This window comes from Argentina silus, assembly GCF_951799395.1.
Source record: "Argentina silus genome assembly, chromosome: X".
NCBI classification, from domain to species: Eukaryota; Metazoa; Chordata; class Actinopteri; order Argentiniformes; family Argentinidae; genus Argentina; species Argentina silus.
Window position 1 is genome coordinate 33403409 of NC_139653.1, and position 21870 is coordinate 33425278.

General features: G+C 42.4%; 2 protein-coding genes across 2 annotated transcripts; one reads left to right on the forward strand and one right to left on the reverse strand.

Annotated features, from left to right (window-relative positions):
- The first annotated feature begins 10363 nt into the window (after positions 1-10363).
- On the forward strand, positions 10364-17263 carry tbrg1 (transforming growth factor beta regulator 1). Its single transcript, XM_083696147.1, has 15 exons — positions 10364-10646; positions 10873-11045; positions 11234-11291; positions 11400-11482; positions 11713-11749; positions 12190-12252; positions 12558-12794; positions 13147-13217; positions 13415-13647; positions 13806-13945; positions 14182-14328; positions 14457-14554; positions 14647-14757; positions 16348-16496; positions 16772-17263. The coding sequence occupies exons 1-15, from the start codon at positions 10563-10565 to the stop codon at positions 16864-16866; spliced, it is 1779 nt and encodes a 592-aa protein (XP_083552273.1). The 5' UTR covers positions 10364-10562; the 3' UTR covers positions 16867-17263.
- siae (sialic acid acetylesterase) lies at positions 17027-20883 on the reverse strand. Its single transcript, XM_083696148.1, has 10 exons — positions 20415-20883; positions 19917-20078; positions 19547-19704; positions 19309-19447; positions 18998-19181; positions 18559-18677; positions 18295-18428; positions 17947-18101; positions 17636-17822; positions 17027-17512 (listed from the first exon to the last, which is right to left on the reverse strand). The coding sequence occupies exons 1-10, from the start codon at positions 20470-20472 to the stop codon at positions 17264-17266; spliced, it is 1545 nt and encodes a 514-aa protein (XP_083552274.1). The 5' UTR covers positions 20473-20883; the 3' UTR covers positions 17027-17263.
- Between the last annotated feature and the right edge of the window lie 987 nt (positions 20884-21870).

Here is a 21870-nt window from a genome sequence, read left to right on the forward strand (position 1 = left end):
TGACTACAGTGCCGTATGTAAGTAATGGGCCAGTGAAGCATTTTTTCTTCTTTTGGCTGAATACTCCAAAGGTTTCGATTTGAAATCAAATAATTACTATGAGGTTAAAGTAGATATTGTCAGCTTTTATGTAAGGGTATTTTTGTACATGAAATTACAATACTTTTATAAATAGTCCCCCTATTTCAGGGCATCAAAAGTAATGGGACAGATTCATATGATGTAAAAATTAAGCACTCATGTTTAGTATTTGGTCAACAATCCTTTGCATGCAATAACTGCCTGAAGTCTGCGACCCACTGACCCCACCAAACACTGAGTATCTTATCTGGTGATACTCTGTCCGGTCTGTACTGCAGCCATCTTCAGTTGTTGTTTGTTTTGAGGTCTTTTGCCTCAGGAATCAGGAAATCAAATGCATGTTTAATTCTGAAGATTGACTTTGCCAGTCAAGAACTTTCCAGTTTTTGTCTGAAATAGGGGAACTATGTATAAAAAGTGTTGTCATTTCTAAATGGTGAAACCAATATGTACACAAATACCATCAAATAGCTGAGAGTCTATGCTGAACCTCATAGTAATTGTTTGATTTAAAATCCAAACTTTTGGAGTATAGAGCCAAGTAGATTTTGTAGATTTGACTAAACATAACCTTTTTCCCCACTAAGCTTTTTGCGCCGCCTTTGCAGGCACAAAGGTAAGCTATAGCTGACTTTATAGCTTAGGCCTACTCATATAGCCTCGCCTAAAGCAGGCCTCAGGTTATCATTTCTTAAAAAGTTGTTATTTTTTAAACATACATCTTAAGGCTTATCTCAAATCATTCTTAAGTAAGTATACAGTGGGTTCAAGGGCATGTAACTAAACCAGACAGATTTGACAGAAAAACTGATTTTGCCACAAAAATCACATCATAATGTGTGTGCACAAGAATAATGAAATATGCATGCACAAAGTGTGTGGTATAGACGATATCTCCGCTACATGAAATACATTAGTTTATAAAGTGTGTACTGTACACACTAAATGAGAAAAAGTTGTGACATTGACATGTCGCTCCCGTTTGGTTAAGCATGTGCATGTATACAAAGTGGTCAGATTACATGATCTGACAATAGTGGAACTCTGCTCATCTGCCTCAGGTGTATGTAAATGAGGATTTCTTCAAAATAAAAGCACCAACATTAAACTTGTTTAAGCATTTAGAAATAGTAAATATTATTAAAGGAACCACAAATCATATTTAACTTAAATAGAACTTAAATAACTTAACTCAAATTAAATTTACTCTCTGGAAATAAACATTTAATCCTCTGTATGAGAAGATGTGTGGGGTAGGACCCAAGCGCAGAGAGCAGACCAGACAGTTCAAAGGCAGTTCAAAGGCAAAGCCACTTTACTTCAAGTAATCCACAGGGTAGACAGAAACGAACTTCAGAAAATAATAAACAAACAGACTTAACTAGACAACTAGAGAGTCATATATCGAGACACGTCCTAGAGGACCATGAGAGATTGTACCACTGGCAAGAGTCAAGCTACCACACAGGAAGAACAAAACATAAAACTTAAATAGAAATGTCATAATGAAATAATAAGAAGCACCTGTGTTACGTCCCTCGTCCTGTATGGGTGTGGATGTTCTGTGTTTTGTGTTCCCGTCTATGTCTCCTCCTCTCACTCTCACTGTCATACAGGTGTCCATCCACGATTGCCCTGTCAATCCTATCCGTCATCATTCACGGTGACAGTAGAAGGGCTGGGAATCACAGCAACTGGCACAGCAGATGCAATGGTGGTCACAGAGGCCGCACCTTGAGTCTCGGGCTGGGTTTCACTTCTAGCATGATATAGCTTTAGCATATTTATATGACACACATGAGACTGCCGTCTCCGATCAGGAGTTCTGACAACATAGGAAGTTAAGTGATACTGACTATCAATAGAGTAAGGACCTGAAAAACTAGCATACAGAGGGGAGCCAGGGACTGGCAGCAAAACCAAAATCATGCCACCTGACTGCAAAGGAACTGTTTTCGGAACTGTTTTCGGATCGAACTGACGCTTCATCTTCGTTTGAGAAGCAGAGAGACTTTCTTTCGCGACACTGCAAGCCTCATGCAGCTGCTCATGGAATTGGCTCACATAAGCCAACCGTTTTTTTTCAAGGTCAAACTTTCACACATAAGCTGGTCCTTTAAAATGTTCAAAGGCCCTCTTAATGTGTGACCGCACTAGAGGGCTGCATTGGGATTGGGTCCCGCGGGACCCAACGCAAATCTCGCGAGAGCGTGCGGTTTGAACTTTGCTGCGGGCGGGAAAGGGCGGCTAAAAAAAACACTGCGGGATCGGGATGTAGTCTAGGCTAGCGACAATGGAAATCACTGTTAATTATGTGGAAAAGAAACTCAAACAAGACATTTACCAAAAAAAACTAAAACAAACAAATAATTCATTCGTTAACTTTGTTTATTTTATGTTATTTATTAGTGTTATTTGAGCCACTCACAGCCTACTCTCGTTGTTAATTAGATCCTATAGCCTAAAGAGGCGTGGTGATGCCTTGCCGGTGTTATTGAGCATAGGCTGCCTAAGTTTGAATGTTTTCATTCTTTTATTTTTATTTTTTTAAACAGAATACCTGCGACTGATCTGGCTAATAATTTTAAAACTGCTGTTTTTTTATGTTGTTCATGTGGATATTTTGCAAAGCAGTCTATTTGTGTGTGCCGTGTGATGGTGCAAAGTTTTTGATAAAACTAAGTTATATTTAAATTGATTGTAGTGTTGTATCTGTGTTCTCATTATCATGCTTCTTATTCAGGTCTCTCTTAGAAAAGAGACTGTAACCACAATCACATAATTGATGCGTGCGCGAAAGGGGAAAGCAGCTGCGATGATGACAATGAAGGATTTGCATCTAACTTTCGGTCAGGTAGCCTATGAACTTTGTAAATTATCCATCAAGCTCCACAATTATCATGTTAACATTAAATCAGATAGATTTGTATAGGACAACTAAGATATCATCAGGCAAACACTATAGCCTAGCTTCGGAAGCTCTGGAAGTGCTGCTCACATTTCACGTAGGGCTTTGACGAAATAGAAGCGCTTTCCCTAACCGCGTCAAAATACATGCAGGCCAGGGAAACGAAACAAACAACCCCATTAATCTCTTTATTAATAGCCTATAAAATTACGTGTTTTCTCCTGCGGGACGGGAGAAGACACAAAATCAATGCATCTCTATTATTGTGGGGGCAGAAATTCTCAGAGTTTTGCGGACACGGGCGGGAGTGGACATACACACTGCGGTAGCGGGCGGGAGTGTAACACGCACCCTGCGGTCGCGGGCGGTAATGGTCAGAAATTCAGTGAGAGCGGGCGGGAGCGGGATGAAGAAAACAGTCCCGCGCAGGGCTCTAGACCGCACCGCAAACAGCGCAAGGGGAACACCATCATCCCAATCTCTACCTGTCTCCATACAATATTTGGACGTCTGATGCCAATGTTCAAGCGCCCCCTGGGACTCAGGGCGGTAAGCACATGAGATTCTGTGGGTAATGGACAGAGACTTCAATACCTGTTCAAATATGCCTGAAAGGAAGTTAGTACCTTGATCTGTCTGTACGATCTTTGGGAGTCCAAATGTAGCAAAAAACTTGATCAGGGCTTTTCCTACAAACTCTGATGTTATCTTTGTAAGCGGAATAGCTTTGGGGTATCGTGTAGCAACACACATTATTATTAGCAAGAATTGGTTACCAGATTTCGTTGACAGATATGACATGTGCGACAATATCTGTCTTTCTTTAATCCTGGTCAAAAGAAATGTCTCAGAATAGCTACCTCTGGAGCAAGAGCAGTAGCAAAACACTTGGTAAGGCTGGCATCGTCCTTCTGAGCAACAATAAGGTTCTCACGAGTCATCGGTCACTGTTTTGTCTCCATGCTGGGGCTATCACACTCAAGAGTAGGCTTGTCAACCTCCTTGGCAGGATGCAGAGAAAACACAGGGCGGAAACAAGAGTGTCATCAGACAATACAGTGGCGAACACTGTATCTGACAGGTCCACTACCTCACCCAACCTACGTGCCTGAGCTTGTGTGACGGCACAAACAGGAAATACACTAGGGCAATTCTGAGCCAATACATACGACTGCAGAATTACTGGGTGGTCTACCACTTCCAAAACTGGTAATACCTTGCCACCAGCAATGTCATTTCCCAGAATAAATGTGACACCTTTTATAAGTAGAGTTGGTCGCACACCCAACTTATAGACTCCACTGACCAAGCTACAATGTAAGTGTACCTGGTGAAGAGGCACAGACACAAAACCCATTTCAATACCTTGTACCAAAACACTAGACCCACACAATGAGTCATCAGAGAAAGGTAATACATTGGACAGAATAAAAGACTGTGCAGCTCCAGTATCCCTTATGATACAGACTGGACGCTGGTCCAACAACTCTCCACTTAGGGAAACCATTCCATCAAGCATAAATGGCTTGTAACTGAGATCCAGAGAGTCATTCACACTAGCCACTTCAGGTATCATTGTCACTGTATTCAACAACATCTGCACTGAACCAACCTCCTTTGGTCACAGGCTGGGTCTGCTTGCACTTTAACATTTAACAGTCAGCAATGACATGTCCGGTTTGATGACAATAAAAACACTCCCGCTCCTCTTTGGAGCGTGGAGACAAGGTCGCGGCGGACTAGACTGCGTCCTAACAGTGGCAGAGGGCGTAAAAGTCCTATACTCAGAACGGGGATATACAAATGTCTGCTCGTGTGTCAACACAAACTCGTCGGCAAGCACAGCTGCTTGCACCAATGACAACTTTTTGCTCATTTATATACGTCACTAAACATTCAGGCAAGCTGTTCTTAAACTTCTCCAGTAGGATTAACTCACATAGGAAGCAAAAGTCTGATGTTTCCTTCTCACAGGCAAATTCCATAGAAGTCCTATTAGCCAACTTTTTGTGATTGCGAAACTTCTGCCTATACGCCTCAGACACAAGCTCATACGCACAGAGAACAGTACTCTTAACTACCTCGTAACACAAACCATCCTCCAAGGGTAAAGCAGACAAAATGTCTTGAGCTTTACCAGTCAATTTGCACTGCAGCAAAAGAGGACAAACATCTTCAGGCCACCCCAGAGAGGTTGCGATACGTTCAAATGCGCCAAAGTATGAATCAACCTCAGTTTCCCGAAACTGGGGTACTAAGGCTATGTGCTTACTTACATCAAAACTGTCAGAAACTCTCAGAGTGTCAGAGTGAGCAGGTGTAGAACACTCCACATTGGCATTGGATTTACCTCTTTCTCTGCCTCAATCTCCATTTTGCGGATCTGTAGCTGGTGACAGAACTCAGCCTGGCTCTGTCTCTCCTCAATCTGTAAACGGGCCACACGTATTTTAAGGGGAGAATCACCACTTGGACGGGAAAAAGTCTGGGAAAGAGGGTCATATCGAGACAAGGTAGCAGGGGGCTTACCATCCCCCTCAGAAACATCCTAATGAGAGGGTTTTTTGGTTTTGATTATTTGAATATTTCAACTCATCTCTGGTACCAGTCTACTCAGCAACACTTCTAGAATGGAGATCAGATGAGTTAGGGTTAGGGTTAGGGTTAGGGTTAAAGCGGTGTTTTACCAAATGAGGGTGAGGCACTGCAGACTGACCAGATCACTGTGTGTCATAGGGAAGTATCCTACAGGGAGATGTGAATGCTGTCAAGAATTGGAAACCGTGGATGTGTTGATGCAGTGTGAGCATATGGGAGGGGGAGGGAGATAATAAGAGTAGGGCTGAGAGAAGGGAATCCAGAAATTATCATTGAAGGTTTTTTTTTTCACAGACATAGTATCCAATGTTTTGTTTTCCTTTTTATGAGAAACAGGGCTGGCAGGTTCCTCCCTGTCTCACCCAATTCATTTCAATAATAGTAGCTTGTGTCGCTAATCCACCAGCAAAACGCAAACTTCCTCATCGCCATTTTTGTCTCTCTGCCCACTTGACGTGCTCAGTATTCGCTATAGTCTAGAACAACGCGAGAAGAAAAGGCGACCCCTGGGCAGTCACGTGCAGGCCTCTGTCAATTGAGCATGCGCACTCTCTTATCAAGGCAAGAAACACACGGGAACGCGTAGGCCTCTGCAGATTGAGCATGCGCACACAGGAACAGACCTCAGCCCACAGCCAGCAAACCAACAGGGCAATATACACTCACCAGCCACTTTATTAGGTACACCTTGCTAGTACCGGTTGGACCCCCTTTTGCCATCAGAACTGCCTTAATTCTTTGTGGCATAGATTCAACAAGGTGCTGGAAACATTCCTCAGAGATTTTGGTCCATATTGACATGATAGCATCACGCAGTTGCTGCAGATTTGTCGGCTGCACATCCATGATGCGAATCTCCCATTCCACCACATCCCAAAGGTGCTCTATTAGATTGAGATCTGGTGACTGTGGAGGCCATTGGAGTACAGTGAACTCATTGTCATGTTCAAGAAACCAGTTTGAGATGATGTGAGCTTTGTGACATGGCGAGTTATCCTGCTGGAAGTAGCCATCAGAAGATGGCTACACTGTGGTCATAAAGGGATGGACATGGTCAGCAACAATCCTCATGTAGGCTGTGGCGTTTAAACAATGCTCAATTGGTACTAAGGGGTCCAAAGTGTGCCAAGAAAATATCCCCCACACCATTACACCACCACCACCAGCCTGAACCGTTGATACAAGGCAGGATGGATCCATGCTTTCATGTTGTTTACGCCAAATTCTGACCCTACCATCTGAATGTCGCAGCAGAAAACAAGACTCATCAGACCAGGCAAAGTTTTTCCAATCTTCTATTGTCCAATTTTGGTGAGTCTGTGCGAATTGAAGCCTCAGTTTCCTGTTCTTAGCTGACGGGAGTGGCACCCTGTGTGGTCTTCTGCTGCTGTAGCCCATCAGCTTCAAGGTTCGATGTGTTGTGCATTCAGAGATAGTCTTCTGCATACCTTGGTTGTAACGAGTGGTTATTTGAGTTAATGTTGCCTTTCTATCATCTCGAACCAGTCTGGCCATTCTCCTCTGACCTCTGGCATCAACCAGGCATTTTCGCCCAGAGAACTGCCGCTCACTGGATATTTTCTCTTTTTCAGACCATTCTCTGTGAACCCTAGAGATGGTTGTGCGTGAAAATCCCAGTAGATCAGCAGTTTCTGAAATACTCAGACCAGCCCGTCTGGCACCAACAACCATGCCACATTCAAAGTTACTTAAATCACCTTTCTTCTGCATTCTGATGCTCGGTTTCAACTTCAGCAGGTCGTCTTGACCATGTCTACATGCCTAAATGCATTGAGTTGCTGCCATGTGATTGGCTGATTAGATAGTTGCATTAACAAGCAGTTGAACAGGTGTACCTAATAAAGTGGCCGCACATCATTCATCTGAGAAAACAATACCCGCTATAGAAGTTGCTTTTCTTTAACCAAGGCTAAAGCCCATAAAGACAAACTGCAATTACCTTAATGGGTAGCCTACATCGTAATTATTGATCGTATTTATTTTAATCATTTATGCCCTATTAAGATCAATGGCTGTAAAATAAGGAAAGTGTAATTTATTTAGATTCTGTGAAAATCCTGTTTTGTATTATTTATGAGAAGCTCCTAATCTGCCTAGGTGTTCAAAATAAAGTGATTAGTTTCAATATGGCCACGATATTTCAAGTTATTTCATCATCAACCAATTCATTGTCAATCCCATCTAGCCAACTAAATCTATTTTATTCTCAACGTAGCCTAATTAGAAAAGTATAGGAGTTAGGTAATGTGAGAAACTTGAGTACTGCATTCGAAGTTGACTCAAATGGTAATGACGGTAAAGTATTGTAACGACCCTGTGTAAGGCCCGTTAGCAGCTCCGCCAAGGGAGTTAACTCTCTTGGTGTTGTGGCTAGCGCGGCCGGTTTGTAAGCGGAAGGTTGCGAGTTCGATACCCGCTTAAGGCAAGCTGCTCTGCCCCGCCGTTCGTTACATTGGTGTTAGAAGTGGGATGGCGCCCGTGAGGCCATCGGAGAGGCGTGTCCACGTGAGAGACTTGTATAGTGAAGCGTGAGGGCACGCTCTCCCGAACGGAGGGGATAGTGTAACGACCCTGTGTAAGGCCCGTTAGCAGCTCCGCCAAGGGAGTTAACTCTCTTGGTGTTGTGGCTAGCGCGGCCGGTTTGTAAGCGGAAGGTTGCGAGTTCGATACCCGCTTAAGGCAAGCTGCTCTGCCCCGCCGTTCGTTACAGTATACTTATAGAAACTCTTACCTTCACCCACGATGTGTACAGTGATTATCCACTTGCTATCATCATCCAAAGTAAATTATCATCCCACTGAAAACATGGTCCAAATATCACAGAATTTTAAATAGCCAAAGAAGGCTTCTTAATATCTTCCATCACCAGCCACGATTGACAAGTTGTTGATTTCATTTCATAATGTTCGTTCATGGCAGCGTCCCTCAATTCCATCAAGCCTTGATTAGCATTTCACTATAATTGTGTCAACATGTAAATGCTATGGATTTATTTAAAGACATGACATACTTAATAACTAAAAGCGTATTTCCACCAAATGGATGTAGAAAAAATATTAATTAATATGTCGTAGAATATAAGCTTACACAAACCTGGCAAACTCACGAGTCATTAGAAAGAAACTATCCTATTAACTTCAGTGTATCAACGATATGTAGGCTAATGTACAGTAAATATGTCTATGCCTACAATTTGAGATATTGTAACGACCCTGTGTAAGGCCCGTTAGCAGCTCCGCCAAGTGAGTTAACTCTCTTGGTGTTGTGGCTAGCGCGGCCGGTTTGTAAGCGGAAGGTTGCGAGTACTCATGTTACCAATGGCTAATGCTACCACTGCTCATCAACATGAACGTCAACACATGACACGGTGAATTACCTGGGCATTATAAGTAGCCAGGCCATAGATCAATATGTTACTTAGTTTGTCCCATCTTTCATGAAAAAAACAACACCATTACGATTAGGACAATTATAAGCACAACAAGACGGCATTTTGACACACAGCTGATCAGTTCTAACTATTGAAATTGATGCACAAATTCTCAATTCTTTATACACAATTTTTTTGGGAGGGTGAATGTGGTACACCAATCACAAATTGTGTAGTAATTACACTAAATGAATAATAATGACACACATGATATGTAGTTATAAGTATTTCGGTACTAGTATATTAGTTGGACACGGTTAATTATTACAACTCATCATTTATTAATTTAAACTCTTTAGTAGGCCAAATCATAATAATAACTTTAACTAACTAACCTTTGCAAATTCATAACTTATATCACATATTATAACACTCTTATCATTTTCAACATCAGTGTCTTTATTGTCATAATGAACTATTTACTATTCATCATAGTCATCATTAAAATCAATTAATCATCATTACATGTTTATTGGGCTCCTATATTGACATCTTGCATGATTGTGCGGTATAGCTACATGTTACAAAAACAATTATTGAGAATATACAAAAGAATAATGCACGTACTGACTGACCTATACTGCACACAGAATGTGATTTTATGTACATTAGTGTTAGTGTTCAGTGCGGCACTTCTGGATGCAACGCGCCGAAGTCTTGCATGGTTCATAAATTCAGTTCAGTTCAATCTGCTTTATTGTCCCAGATGGGAAACTTGGCTTGCAGTCAGGAGTCACAATTAAAAACATACGATATACAAATACAATCTAGAATTACGCAGAACAGAACAATCATGGAGGACATCAATGATGTAAAGTGCAACTTTACATGTGCAAATTAAGTAAGTTCAATGCACAGGGAATGAAAGGGTTTTTTACTCCTGTTGCACTTGACCCGGGCTACTCTGAATCTACGTTCTCAGTGCCTCGCATGTGTTTGTGCGTTCCCGCTCCTTGGCTGGCTCAGACTCTTACATATGACGTCAGCGCTTTATAGAGGTAAGAGAAATGCTTCGATCTTCCGATCTGGGCTATAAAACAAATGACAGCGGCAAAGGCATCAATTTAGATATTTTAAGTAATTGTATAACATCAAAGTCACCCTGGAATCGACCTCATTTGGCCAGGAACAACACTGACCCCCACCATTTGAATTACATTGTGAATTGTCTTTTTGGGCAGAATTACAAGTGAAAATTGTTGTTACCACTAGTGGCCACTACATATTGCGGCGTGCCCACCAGACGGCTGATTGATCCCCTGGTACAGCCCCGGAGGATATCCGGCACATAAAGTGCTACCTCCTAATATATCCGTACAATCCTGTCATAGTTCCGGTAAGAAATATGACGCCTTCCAAACGCTATCGATAATATTGTATGTATTTGGCACAATTCTAGTCATAACAGTCGGGTAGACAGTGAATTGACACGAGTAACACATAGACAGCAAACATACACTGTGGAAACATGCATTTTTTGCTAGCCTTGCATCACGCCTTTTCCTCGCGAATGTAAACAATGCAATGGACACGAGCGGAGAAGTGCTTCAGGGTTCCCCAATGATCCACGGCAAAGAACAATCTAGATCACGAATTGATAGGAGTGGGGTAAGCTTTTGACAAACAGTTGACAAAACAGACATTAGTTCCCGACGTATTTTTCAAATTGGTCATTTGAACGCAATGAACACGACGGGAACTGATGGGGGGGATCAAACATGCTAAAAGCTAGTATACGTTTGACATAATGTTTAGCTTAATGGATACGTTGTGCAGGTTAGTTAGAAATTTAATCTGAAAGGACATACCTGATGTTTATATTCGTATATTACAGCCCTCTACCAGCGGTAATCAGACCACAGGCACCCCTCTCTCTCCTATGGACCCACTGAATACACTTTCCAACTTTGAATCAGAGATGGAGCCAGATGGACAGGGAAACTACTCACTGTTCCCTGCCTTGGACAACATGGCCAGTCTGTCAGGGACCTCAGAAACTCTAGAGACGTAAGCACTGCCAAATGCATTTTAGTGACGATCGGAAATGTCACCAAATACATAGACTTGTCTTGTACGTGATGCATGATACTGGAGAATAGATGATGTTGGTAAGGTCTCTTATGTAATGACTGGGTTTCATGAATACTCCAAGATGATTGTTGAAATATAGGCCAAATGTCTGAGTGTATCGGCAGGGAACCACCCAATGATGTTGCAGACAAGCCAAATCTCACATGGCTCGATGCTGCTCAGGTACAGTAGCAATATATGTCTTTATAATTCAGTCATGGTTGCATTACCGGGCTGTGTGTGCCTTGTTGAGTTTTTTAATGGTGACATTATTTGTCAACTCCTTTTCAGATTGTCCTTGAGGGAGCTGGGCGCCCGATGCACATCAAAGAGATCAAACAGAGGATCATCGATAGGGGATTGGTTCAGTCCAAGTACTGTAGAGCATCCTTATCAGTTGACACTGAACTCTCTTTTATGTAAACAGTGGTTTTAAAATACCCACCAATAGATTAACTAACAATTGCTAATTGAAATTCTTAATTAAATCTTGCATGATATGACATTTGATTGTCAACTTTCTTAATTAATCAAAAACATAATGATTCCCATTATTATTTCCAAATGTTCCCATAACAAAAATGCCATCCTTTTTTCTGGATAGTGCGAAGTCAAGCCTCGAAGCTGTTATGTATCGAGAGGTAAGAGCAATCAATGGGTGCAACACTATCATCCATGGGTGCTGCAAAAAAAGCAAAGTTAATTTCATCTACATTTATTTGTTGTTTAACATATAACATGGTCACATTATACTACTACAGCCTATAAGTTATTTTCAACATCTGTGGTGTACATGATCAAAGTGAATAATACACTATCAGAAATAATTGTTTTGCTTTCTGCATATCGTCATTTCACTCGTGTTGCTTTTTTATTACTTTCCTTCCTTTTTTTATCAGTAGAACAGAACAACATACTCACACTACTTTAGTTTGCCTGGATACTACAAATATTCCTGTCAAGTAGAAGTGAACACAAACCTTAGCCATTGATCTAAGCTTTGAGATTTAGTCCCACCCTGGGGTAGTTGTCAGGGTACCCCAACAGCAAGCCTTTGCCTCAGTATTCCGCTATGTTACAGACACAGAAAGGGAGCAGGAGATTCAAGAGGATTGAGAACAGAAATGGAGTCTTTGCGCTGTTGGTAAGTTCTCATCAGGTGTAAGGTGTCAGCGGAAATCCCTTTAGTTGCTGATCTGTCAGAGATAGACATTCAGGAGAATTCTTTGCATTTTTTGTGTGTATTTATGTTCATTTTGCTGTATACTTTGCTATATTTAAGTTTTTATTTTCAGTAACATGTTCAGTTACTTTGTCAGAGAGATCTCATCCATATAACATCCTCAGTGAATGCATACTCATGTGGTCAAGGGTGCATTATGGCTTTAATTGTCATCTTTGGGATGTGGTGCCGTCCTATTTCATTGACCGGTCTTTCTCCATTCATAGACAGATGAGGAGCGGCAGCAGGCTTTACAGGCCTACACTACCCAGTCTTTCCTTGGGTCTCCCCCCCAGACAGCCTTCTCCAGCTCGGGCTCTGCAGCCTCTCTCACCCCCTTCCCATCGCCCTCCAGCAACTCTGAACCTAGGCCCAAGGTCAAGAAAGGCCCACGCAAGAACCAGAATGAAAAGTACCGGCTGAAGTATCTCAGACTGTGCAAAGCTGCACGAGCAATGATATTTGTGAGTAGAGTTGGCACCAAAGACAGCTGTTGTGGGTCAGTAATGTTAAAAGTTGTTTGTTTCATAATTTGACAGTCAAATGAAGAGAGTCTTGAACTGATCTGGATAAGTACACCACTGACAGAAGGTGTAAGTGCAGTGTGCGAAATATGCATTATGTGTGTGACTGTACAAGATGAGATGTAAGTCATGGGTAACATGCAACATATGTATTGTTATATGTTGAGGACATAATGTACAGTGTTATTTTGTATACAGCAGTATTGGGTGTCTAAGACAATGTTTTATACACATTAAAGTTTATCCTATCCTATCATAACCTTGTTATACTCTCACGGTATTTCACCCACAGGAGAATGCGGCCCTCTGTGATGAAGTTGCCCACCTAGAGGAAAAGTTTGTACGAGCAAAAGAGGAGCGTAGGTGAGTTTGACAATGAACTGTATGTCAGTATCATTTTTTTGACTGAGGTGTCATATTAGAGTTATTTATCATATGCAATATGGCTTTATGGGTCACTGACCAACAGGTATATCAAAGCAAGAACTTTGAAAACCTACTGTACTTTGTTACACACTGTTGTGTGGATATTCAGACTTCTCGTATGCCTTGTTTTCAAGGTTCTTGCTGAAGTCATTGTTGCAGTACCAGTCCCTGTCAGAGGGTGAGTTGCTCACTGCCACCAGTACCAGCACTCATACCCCTGTGACCTTCAGTTCTGGCCCAGCGGGGGCCTTAGTCCTGTCTGGGGGTCATAACCTAGCCCCCGGGCCCTCTGGAGCTGAGGATGGTCTTCCTAAAAAGCCCAAGAAAGAACGAAAGGAACGAGGCAGGGAGAATGGGAAAGACGATGGTAGGTAGAGACACATTTTGTCTCCCTTTTGTTTGGCTGTTTTAAATCAGTTAAATTCAATTTACAGCTATATGTTTGTGATTACAGGGCTTAATGTTTATTGTACTCCACTATATTCTATTTTACACCATATATGTAAGCATCTACATTTCCCTCAGTTCCAAAGAAGATATCAAAAAAAAGGAAGCTTGCAGATGGTGGGTCTCGTAAACTGGTCCAGCCCATTCCTCTGGACTCCTCTGGACGCCCTGTGTTTCCCATAGTGTTGGGTGGTCTGACTGTGTACAGCCTAGGGGAGGTCAGTGTCTCAGTGTACTATTCTCTTAGATTTGTCTAAAAGGCTGTGTCCAAATCCCCTTAAATGGTGAGCTTTCCTTGCCTCTAGAATTGCATGACCGCTTAGAGTTCAAATAGGATTGATACAGGTCTGTACAGGACAATTTGTAGGAAGTGGAGCTCTCTCACACTGATGAGACACAGCCCATGTGAGTGGGTAGAGAAGACTAACGTTGTGATTGATGTGTCCTTGTCCAGATCATTACTGACAGGATGCTGTTCCATGACCAGTGTGCCATCTACCCAGTGGGCTTCTGCAGCACACGCGTATTCGCCAGCATGAAGAACCCCGATCAACAGTGCCTCTACACCTGCCAAATCAAGGACGGGGTTGCAGGCCCACAGGTACACACACACACACACACACACACACACACACACACAATATTATACATATATACATCTTATACAATGACATGAGAAGTGTTTCCCTGATCAAACCAGTAGTGTGCCATCATCAAATCTTTTCTCAGTTCGAGATTGTGCCTGAGGAAGACCCGCAAAATGCCATCGTTGCCTCCTCTGCCTTGACTTGCCATTCTAACCTACTGAAGGCAATTGGAGCTATGAGGTACAGTCTTGTTGATAGAATCATTGTCATCATAGTTTTCATTGTGTTAGTGGTCTGTCATAGCTCCTTATCATGGCCCTCTCCACCTCTAGGTCAAAGCCCTTGGCACCCATTGTGCCATCAGGAGCAGACTTTTTTGGCTTTTCCCACCCCACCATCCAAAACCTGATCCAGAGCTGTCCAGGGGCACGCAAGTGCAGCAAGTATGTATCCTGTCCTCGCTACAGAGAGGTGGTTCATTCCTTTACAAATTCAGGACATTCATTGAAAATGTGACATGGCTCACAATTCTGTATGAATATTGTGATTAATGCATTTCCTGAATTGAAATGGTACTGACTATAGCCCTCGCTTGTTTGAGTATTGTTTTCATGTTTCCTAATGTTCATAGATAGATGGATAGATAGATAGGTACTTTATTGATCCCAGAGGGGAAATTAAAGCATTTCAGCAGCTCACATCACAAACAACAGCAACAAAACATTAGAATAATAAAAAATAAAATAGCTATCTGAAACATTATGTACAGTAAGAACAGTCCAGTATGATGATCGAGCCAGCCGGCGGAGGAGTTGTACAGTCTTATTGCCGCAGGCAGAAAAGATCTCCTATAGCGCTCCTTAGCGTAACGTGGTTGTAGTAGTCTGTTGTTAAAGGAGCTTCTCTGCTCTGCCACAGTGTCATGTAGGGGATGGGAGGGATTGTCCATGATAGCCATGTGTTCTCTCCAGGTGGTCCTCATCCTCCTATTGGTCACCTCCTCCACAGTGTCCCGGTTGACACTGAGGACGGAACCAGCTTTCCTAATAAGCTTGTTCAGCCTCTTGGTGTCACCTTCCTTGATGCTGCTCCCCCAGCATACCACCGCGTACAGTACTGCGCTTGCCACCACTGACTGGTAGAACATGTTCAGCAGAGTCCTGCACACGCCAAAGGACCTGAGCCTCCTCAGGAAATAAACCTGGCCACTCATGTACAGGACGCCTCTGTTACCAGTCCAGTCCAGTTTATTGTCCAGGTGCACCCCCAGGTACTTGTAACTCTGGACCACCTCCACATCCTCTCCCTGGATGGAAAAAGGAGACAGGGGGACCGTAGTCCTCCTCAAGTCCACCACCATCTCCTTTGTCTTGCCGATGTTGAGTAGCAGATGGTTCTGCTCACACCACTCAACAAAACTGTCCACCAGTCCTCTGTACTCCTGGCCTCCACTGACATCCCACAATAGCAGAAATGTCTGAGAACTTCTGCAGATGGCAAGTATCTGTGTTGTGCCTGAAGTCCGAGGTATAGAGGGTGAAGAGGAAGGGAGCCAGAACTGTCCCCAGGGGGGCGCCAATGTTGTTCACCACCCAGTCCGACACGCATCCTTTCAGCCAACTGTGGCCTGTTGATCAGGTAGTTCGTAATCCAGGAAACAATGGAGTCCACCTGCATCGTCAGCAACTTATCCGCAAGTAGTAAGGGCTGTATGGTGTTAAATGCACTGGAGAAGTCAAAGAACATGACCCTCATAGTGCTGCCAGCCTTATCTAAATGGGAGCGAGCTCTGTGTAGCAGGTAGATGATGGCATCATCCACACTAGTGTCTGCCTGGTAGGCAAACTGCAGGGGGTCTAAGGAAGTCTTCACCAGGGGCCTTGTGTGCTAGCACCAGTCTTTCCATGGTCTTCATGATATGGGATGTCAAGGTTACCGGTCTATAGTCATTCAGAACACTGGGGTTCCTTTTCTTTGGTACTGATTGACTGTTTATTAAAAAATATGAACTAATATGACATGTCACTCCACAGTTACCAGTGGATACGTTTTGAAGTCTGTCGCCCGGGTGATGGACAAGTTCCGCACAGCCTGTCGGAGGATGACGCTTCTGTAAACTTTGAGGCCTACCAGCGACACCAGGGGTTTGGTGACAGTGTGAAGGTGGAGCACAATGTGGCAGGTCAGAAATTACAGTATCAAAGCATCTTGAGTTTGCCCTGAGTTTGGCAACCTTTAGCCTGGGTACTTGGGCTATAATGTCCATCACTCATTTTTGTCACCTCAACAAACCAGTGTAAATAATAACAATTAACCAGACTTGGCTACCACAGGGGTCAAAGTCTGCATGAGGCTTTGAATGAGATTTTTAAGGATGTGAAAGTACCTCATAGCCTTGATAATATTGTATTATTCCAAGCAGTACATCCACTCTGTACATCATCCTCTTTTTCTCAGGTCTGACTCCACAGTCCCCTGCTTCTCCTCACCAGCACCTCATGAGCTCACCCACCCTGCAGCCTTCTACATCTGCCTCTTACTTCAGCCCCTGAGATGCTCCCCAGTCTAAACCTCCATACAGACTATGTAAATGTTTGTGAAAGGAACAGTTGTTAATTTGGGTGCCCTCTGCATGTCTCTTGGATTAGAGCAGTTGGCCCCTGTAGCATTGTGTAGTGTATTAGTTTATCTGGTGGACAATTGCAGAGGCTGTGTATTTCAATAAAACATTTATTTCATTGAATAAGAAAATAAGGTTTTTGGTATAATTGTCAGTGTACTCATTCAATCACATTTCCTATTTGTATCAAACATGCTATAAAGTATGCAAAACGTTTATGGAAAAAGAAAAAATCTGTGCAATTGTAAACTTCAGAAATCAGGTCATTGTGCATATTTGGTTTCAAAGACATATATAAGGTGTTGGGGGGGGGGGGGGGGGTTCACATCTCACTCTTTGCCTGGCAAGCAGTTGAGAGTGAAGGGTGGAGCAGGTAAAACCCCATCAGCACTGTAAATGGGACAGGCCTTAAAGTTACATGGCCAGTCCCTCCATGCATAGCGAAGGCCAGCCACATTTTTCATGGATGTGCAGTAAATGGTGGACACTTGGACATTGGTCAGGCCCCACTGCAGGATGGGGGCTGGAACCCAAATGGACTTGGGCCCACACGGCACTCTCACCATCGAGCAGCATATCTGGGGAAAAAACAGAAACACACATAAGGAATCTGAGCTGTGGACACAAAATTTCAATTCAGAACAATCCAGTTAATGCTGTTCCAGAAACTCCACACCAAACCTTTACAATTACAAACTTACCTCAAAGATTTTTTGTGAATTAGCTACAGAGATTTTCTGATCATAGGTAACATTGATGTACAGGTCAGTGACCAGGACTTGGTTGGGGAAGGGTCCCTGAAATGAAACACCTCTTTCTCCATAAGCTACAGCTCTCGCTCCCAGTGTCAGTCTGTGGGCTACGTCCTGCTTGTCACGAGGATGGATACTGGAACATAAAGCAATTGGTTGTTAGATGAATTTGTTTCTTGCAAGTCAATCTGGATAGGAGCATCTGCTAAATGACCAAAATGTGAAAGTAAAAATGTTGATGTGATGACTATGATCCTTACCTGCCATAGGGTGACTTTTCATCTGGCAGGTCCATAGCCACAGCCATGAAGGTTCTCTTCATCCGCAGATTAGGCACAAAGCCATAGTCTGCAGTCTGGTGCCAGCGCACATTTGGAAAGGCCTCATCTGTTGAAGCCTTTCTATATGCAGAGAGCTGAAGACAAGTTCATTGTGTCAGAATGAATTATTTATAATACCCTGTGATGTACTGTTCTGTCAGCGGAATGTAGTGTTCACAATAAATACAATTTAAAGAACAGATGTTGTATTTGTTGGACTGTTGAGAACGGACATGTAATGTTGTTTCATGATATAATTTAGTCTGTCATGTTCTGTTGGTAGAGTACCTGAACAAATCCAAAGGGGAAGTCCAAGGCCGTCTGCCCTCCAGAACTCTGGTGAAAAGCCATCCTCCAGTCTTCAACCATGGAGGGGAAGGTGCAGGAGTATTCCCTCTGATGGTATCCAGTGTTGGCCTCACCTACAGTATGACAGCTCAGGTCATACTGTGGGGGATGTTGTCATTGTGTCTAGCTGCTCTAACTGTACACTCAAAGCATTGAGAATATAAATGATAACTATGATACATACCACTTTGTAAATATTCTTACCTTGATACCAGATTGCTCCTTTGAGGGTCATATTGAGAAGTGGATGGATCATGGCATTCCACAACACAGAGTTACTCCATTGTGATGACAATAAAGTGGTGTCATATGGCAGGGGGGACCTTGGGGAAAATGGGGACAGAGATAGTGCTATCTGAGAGAGTGTGTTGATATTGATGCTGTAGTGTTTCTGCAAGAATGCTCAAATAATAAACTGTCAGTCGAAAAGCCATGTATAAATATTGTATAACGTAGTTATACGGTACACATATAGTTATTATCCTTTTAAAAATGTATTTTCCTCATTCTCATACTTATTTATGTATGCCTTTGTGGACTGTGTGTAAGACACTTGCTGTGCAATTAATTTCCCTCTGGGACAGATAAAGTTTGAAGTTGATAATATAGTTATAAAGCTCTAGTAATGTCCCTGTTGCCTTACCTGTCCTGAGCTCTGTCCAGCCCACAGTGGCTCAATGCTCGAGTGGAGGACCAGGCCTCTACAGGTGTGCCTCCCCAGCAGGACTCCACCAAGCCTATGGGGTACTTCAGTGTCTTATACAGGTTGCGGCCAAAGAACCAGCACACTGCAGAATAGTGTGTGAAATCCCCAGCACCCAGCAATTCTGCTCAAGGGGAACAAAATGAAAACTTATCAACAACAAATAATTGCTCCTCATTGCAGTCATTTGACATGATTCAGATTTCAAATCTTATTGGGAAAATATGAGTCTGTTGTGACCCTCTCCATACTTGCTGTGGGGACTGACCAGGGGACCTCAACTCCAGCCAAGTCAGTGTGCTCTGTGGCACTTTGCTCCAGGGCAGCCATGAAGATCCGCACATGAGGGAATTCAGAGGCCTGAGCTAGCTCCTCAGAGGCATTGAACACCTTGGAGACAGGACACACAGACAGTCAAAGCCATGCTGTCAACCATGCAGTTCACCATGCAGAATAACTTGCACAACAATGTATTCCCCCAGCAATTACCTGAGATGTTGTGAAAGCCATGTTGCTCTGCCCCCCACACAGCCAGACATCCCCAAACAGCACGTCTGTAAGGGTGATAGTTTGCTTGTTCTGTAGGACTGCAGTCACATTGTAGGGACCTCCAGCTTCCATTGGGCCAAGGGTCACCTTCCAGATCCCTGTCAAGAGACCCCAAACTGTGGATCAGTGTCGGTTACCCTTAAGGTCTTTAAAATTCCAGAGAAGTTAGAAAAATAACTGTGTATTATTTGTAATAACTTATGTAAAATATGTACTGTACTCTGGATATGACTGTTCTTGATTTGATCATTAACTTCCCATGACTGGACATCACTTGAAGGTAAGGACATTGTTTTGAACATTTGCTCACCTTTATTCACATTGACAGCTGGTGTTTTATTTGTGAATGGTCCTGACAGAGAGACAGTGACCTCAGAGTCATCTGGTCCATAGCCCCACAACACAGCCCTCTCTGGAGCCTTCTGCAAGACCATGTGGTCCCCATAATAGGAAGCAAAGCAAAACTTCCCATCTAGAAACAGAGAGAACATTTAAAACTCATTATGTCACTGTAGCCTTCTCTTAGAATGTATCTGACATTTAACAAATGAATTAATCATACACAAATTGACAGTGTCACTGAAATCCAAATAAAAAAATACTAACGTTAGTTTGACATATGGCTTACAGTAGGCCTAGTGACAGTACAGTGGCCTATTCTTTTGATAGGATACAATGTATTCACGCACATTTATGTTTCACTGAAATACTCGCGCAGGTGCGTAGTCGGACAGGTAGCGATTCATTCTAACCTTCAAAAGAATTACGGTCGAAAAAATATGAGATTCTGGAACATGAGGTTACTCACCAAAGCCGCACACAGACCCTAAAAGAGCCAAAAAACATACAGATATTCTAAGACGCATATTGTCAAGAAGATGTCGACGTCCTGTGTGAACTAAGCAGTAGCGTCGAGGTGGCGACAAGCATTTTTAAACGCAGAGAAAAACATCACATGATGACTTCCTAGATTCCTGAGTGTAACACCCGGAACATTTTCGTTATGTTTCTAAAAATCTCCGGAAGGTCATTGCGATATTGATCAACAAATGTCTGACACCCTATGTTCACTATGTAAATTTTCCTTGCATACCGGGTCGGATTTGTGTTTTCTCAGCTCTAATAAGCTCCATATAGCACTATTAAGACTTCCGCTTTCGCATTTCGCCGTTTTCGCGGATTCTAAATAAAAGCGCGAGTTAAAACATGAATGGAAAGTGATGGGATCACAATATTTTCTCTTATTTTTGCTGCAGTAATTACAAATTACCCAACAGAAAGTATATACAAATTTGAAAAAGTAATGAAAAGTAAAGAAAAAAAAAGCGATTATATTTGTATAAACTGGACTGAAAAAAATATTTTTCAAAGATTTCTGGTACCACTCTACTCAGGAACAATTCTAGAATGCATATCAGGTGAGTTTGAATCGAAAGCGATGTCTTAACAAATGTTGTTGGCTATTTATTCCGGCCATACACCTCAAAGTGCCCTATCTGCACTGTGGAGAACACATATAATGGACTGTACTGAACTGATTTAAATTAATATCTGGTACCACTCTACTCAGGAACTCTCTAGAATGCAAATCAGGTGAGTTTGAATCTAAAGCAATGTTTTAGCAAATGTTGTTGGCTATTTACTGGCGCCGTACAGCTCAAAGTGCCCTATCTGCACTGTGTAGGACACATGTAATGGACTGTACAAAACTATCTTTGCGAAGACATTGCTTTAGATTCAGACTCACCTGATATGCATTATAGAAGTGTAGTCATTTTGGATATTTTTCACATTCGGCAAGGCAATTCATTCAACAGTACACGAACTTCTTTTCTGTTAAAGCCACTGTATACTACTTAAGTTGTTGCTATAACTATAGTAGAGAAAAGCTCCTGAACTGAAGAAAAAAAAATACACAAAGTGGACTGGAGACACTACAAGACAACTGTTTCATTAGAATCAGCTACTAATAGAGGCTCTTTACTTATGTATGGGTAGTCCTGGCAATGATGCCAACTATTCACACTGTTACACAGGCCTAATCTTATCTGGATTGGACCATTTGAATGACTAATCGAGGTGCTAAATTTGACTCATAAGTAATGAGGTTAATCATGGTGTGCAAATAAGTTGTTTTGGCACTGCGATAAACTAGATTTTTTAAATTCAGGTTAATTGAAAGAAGTCAATATTATATTGCATGTGTAAGATTTATAGTATATTCAGGATGGGATCAATAAATTGGACTGACAAGACATTTCACC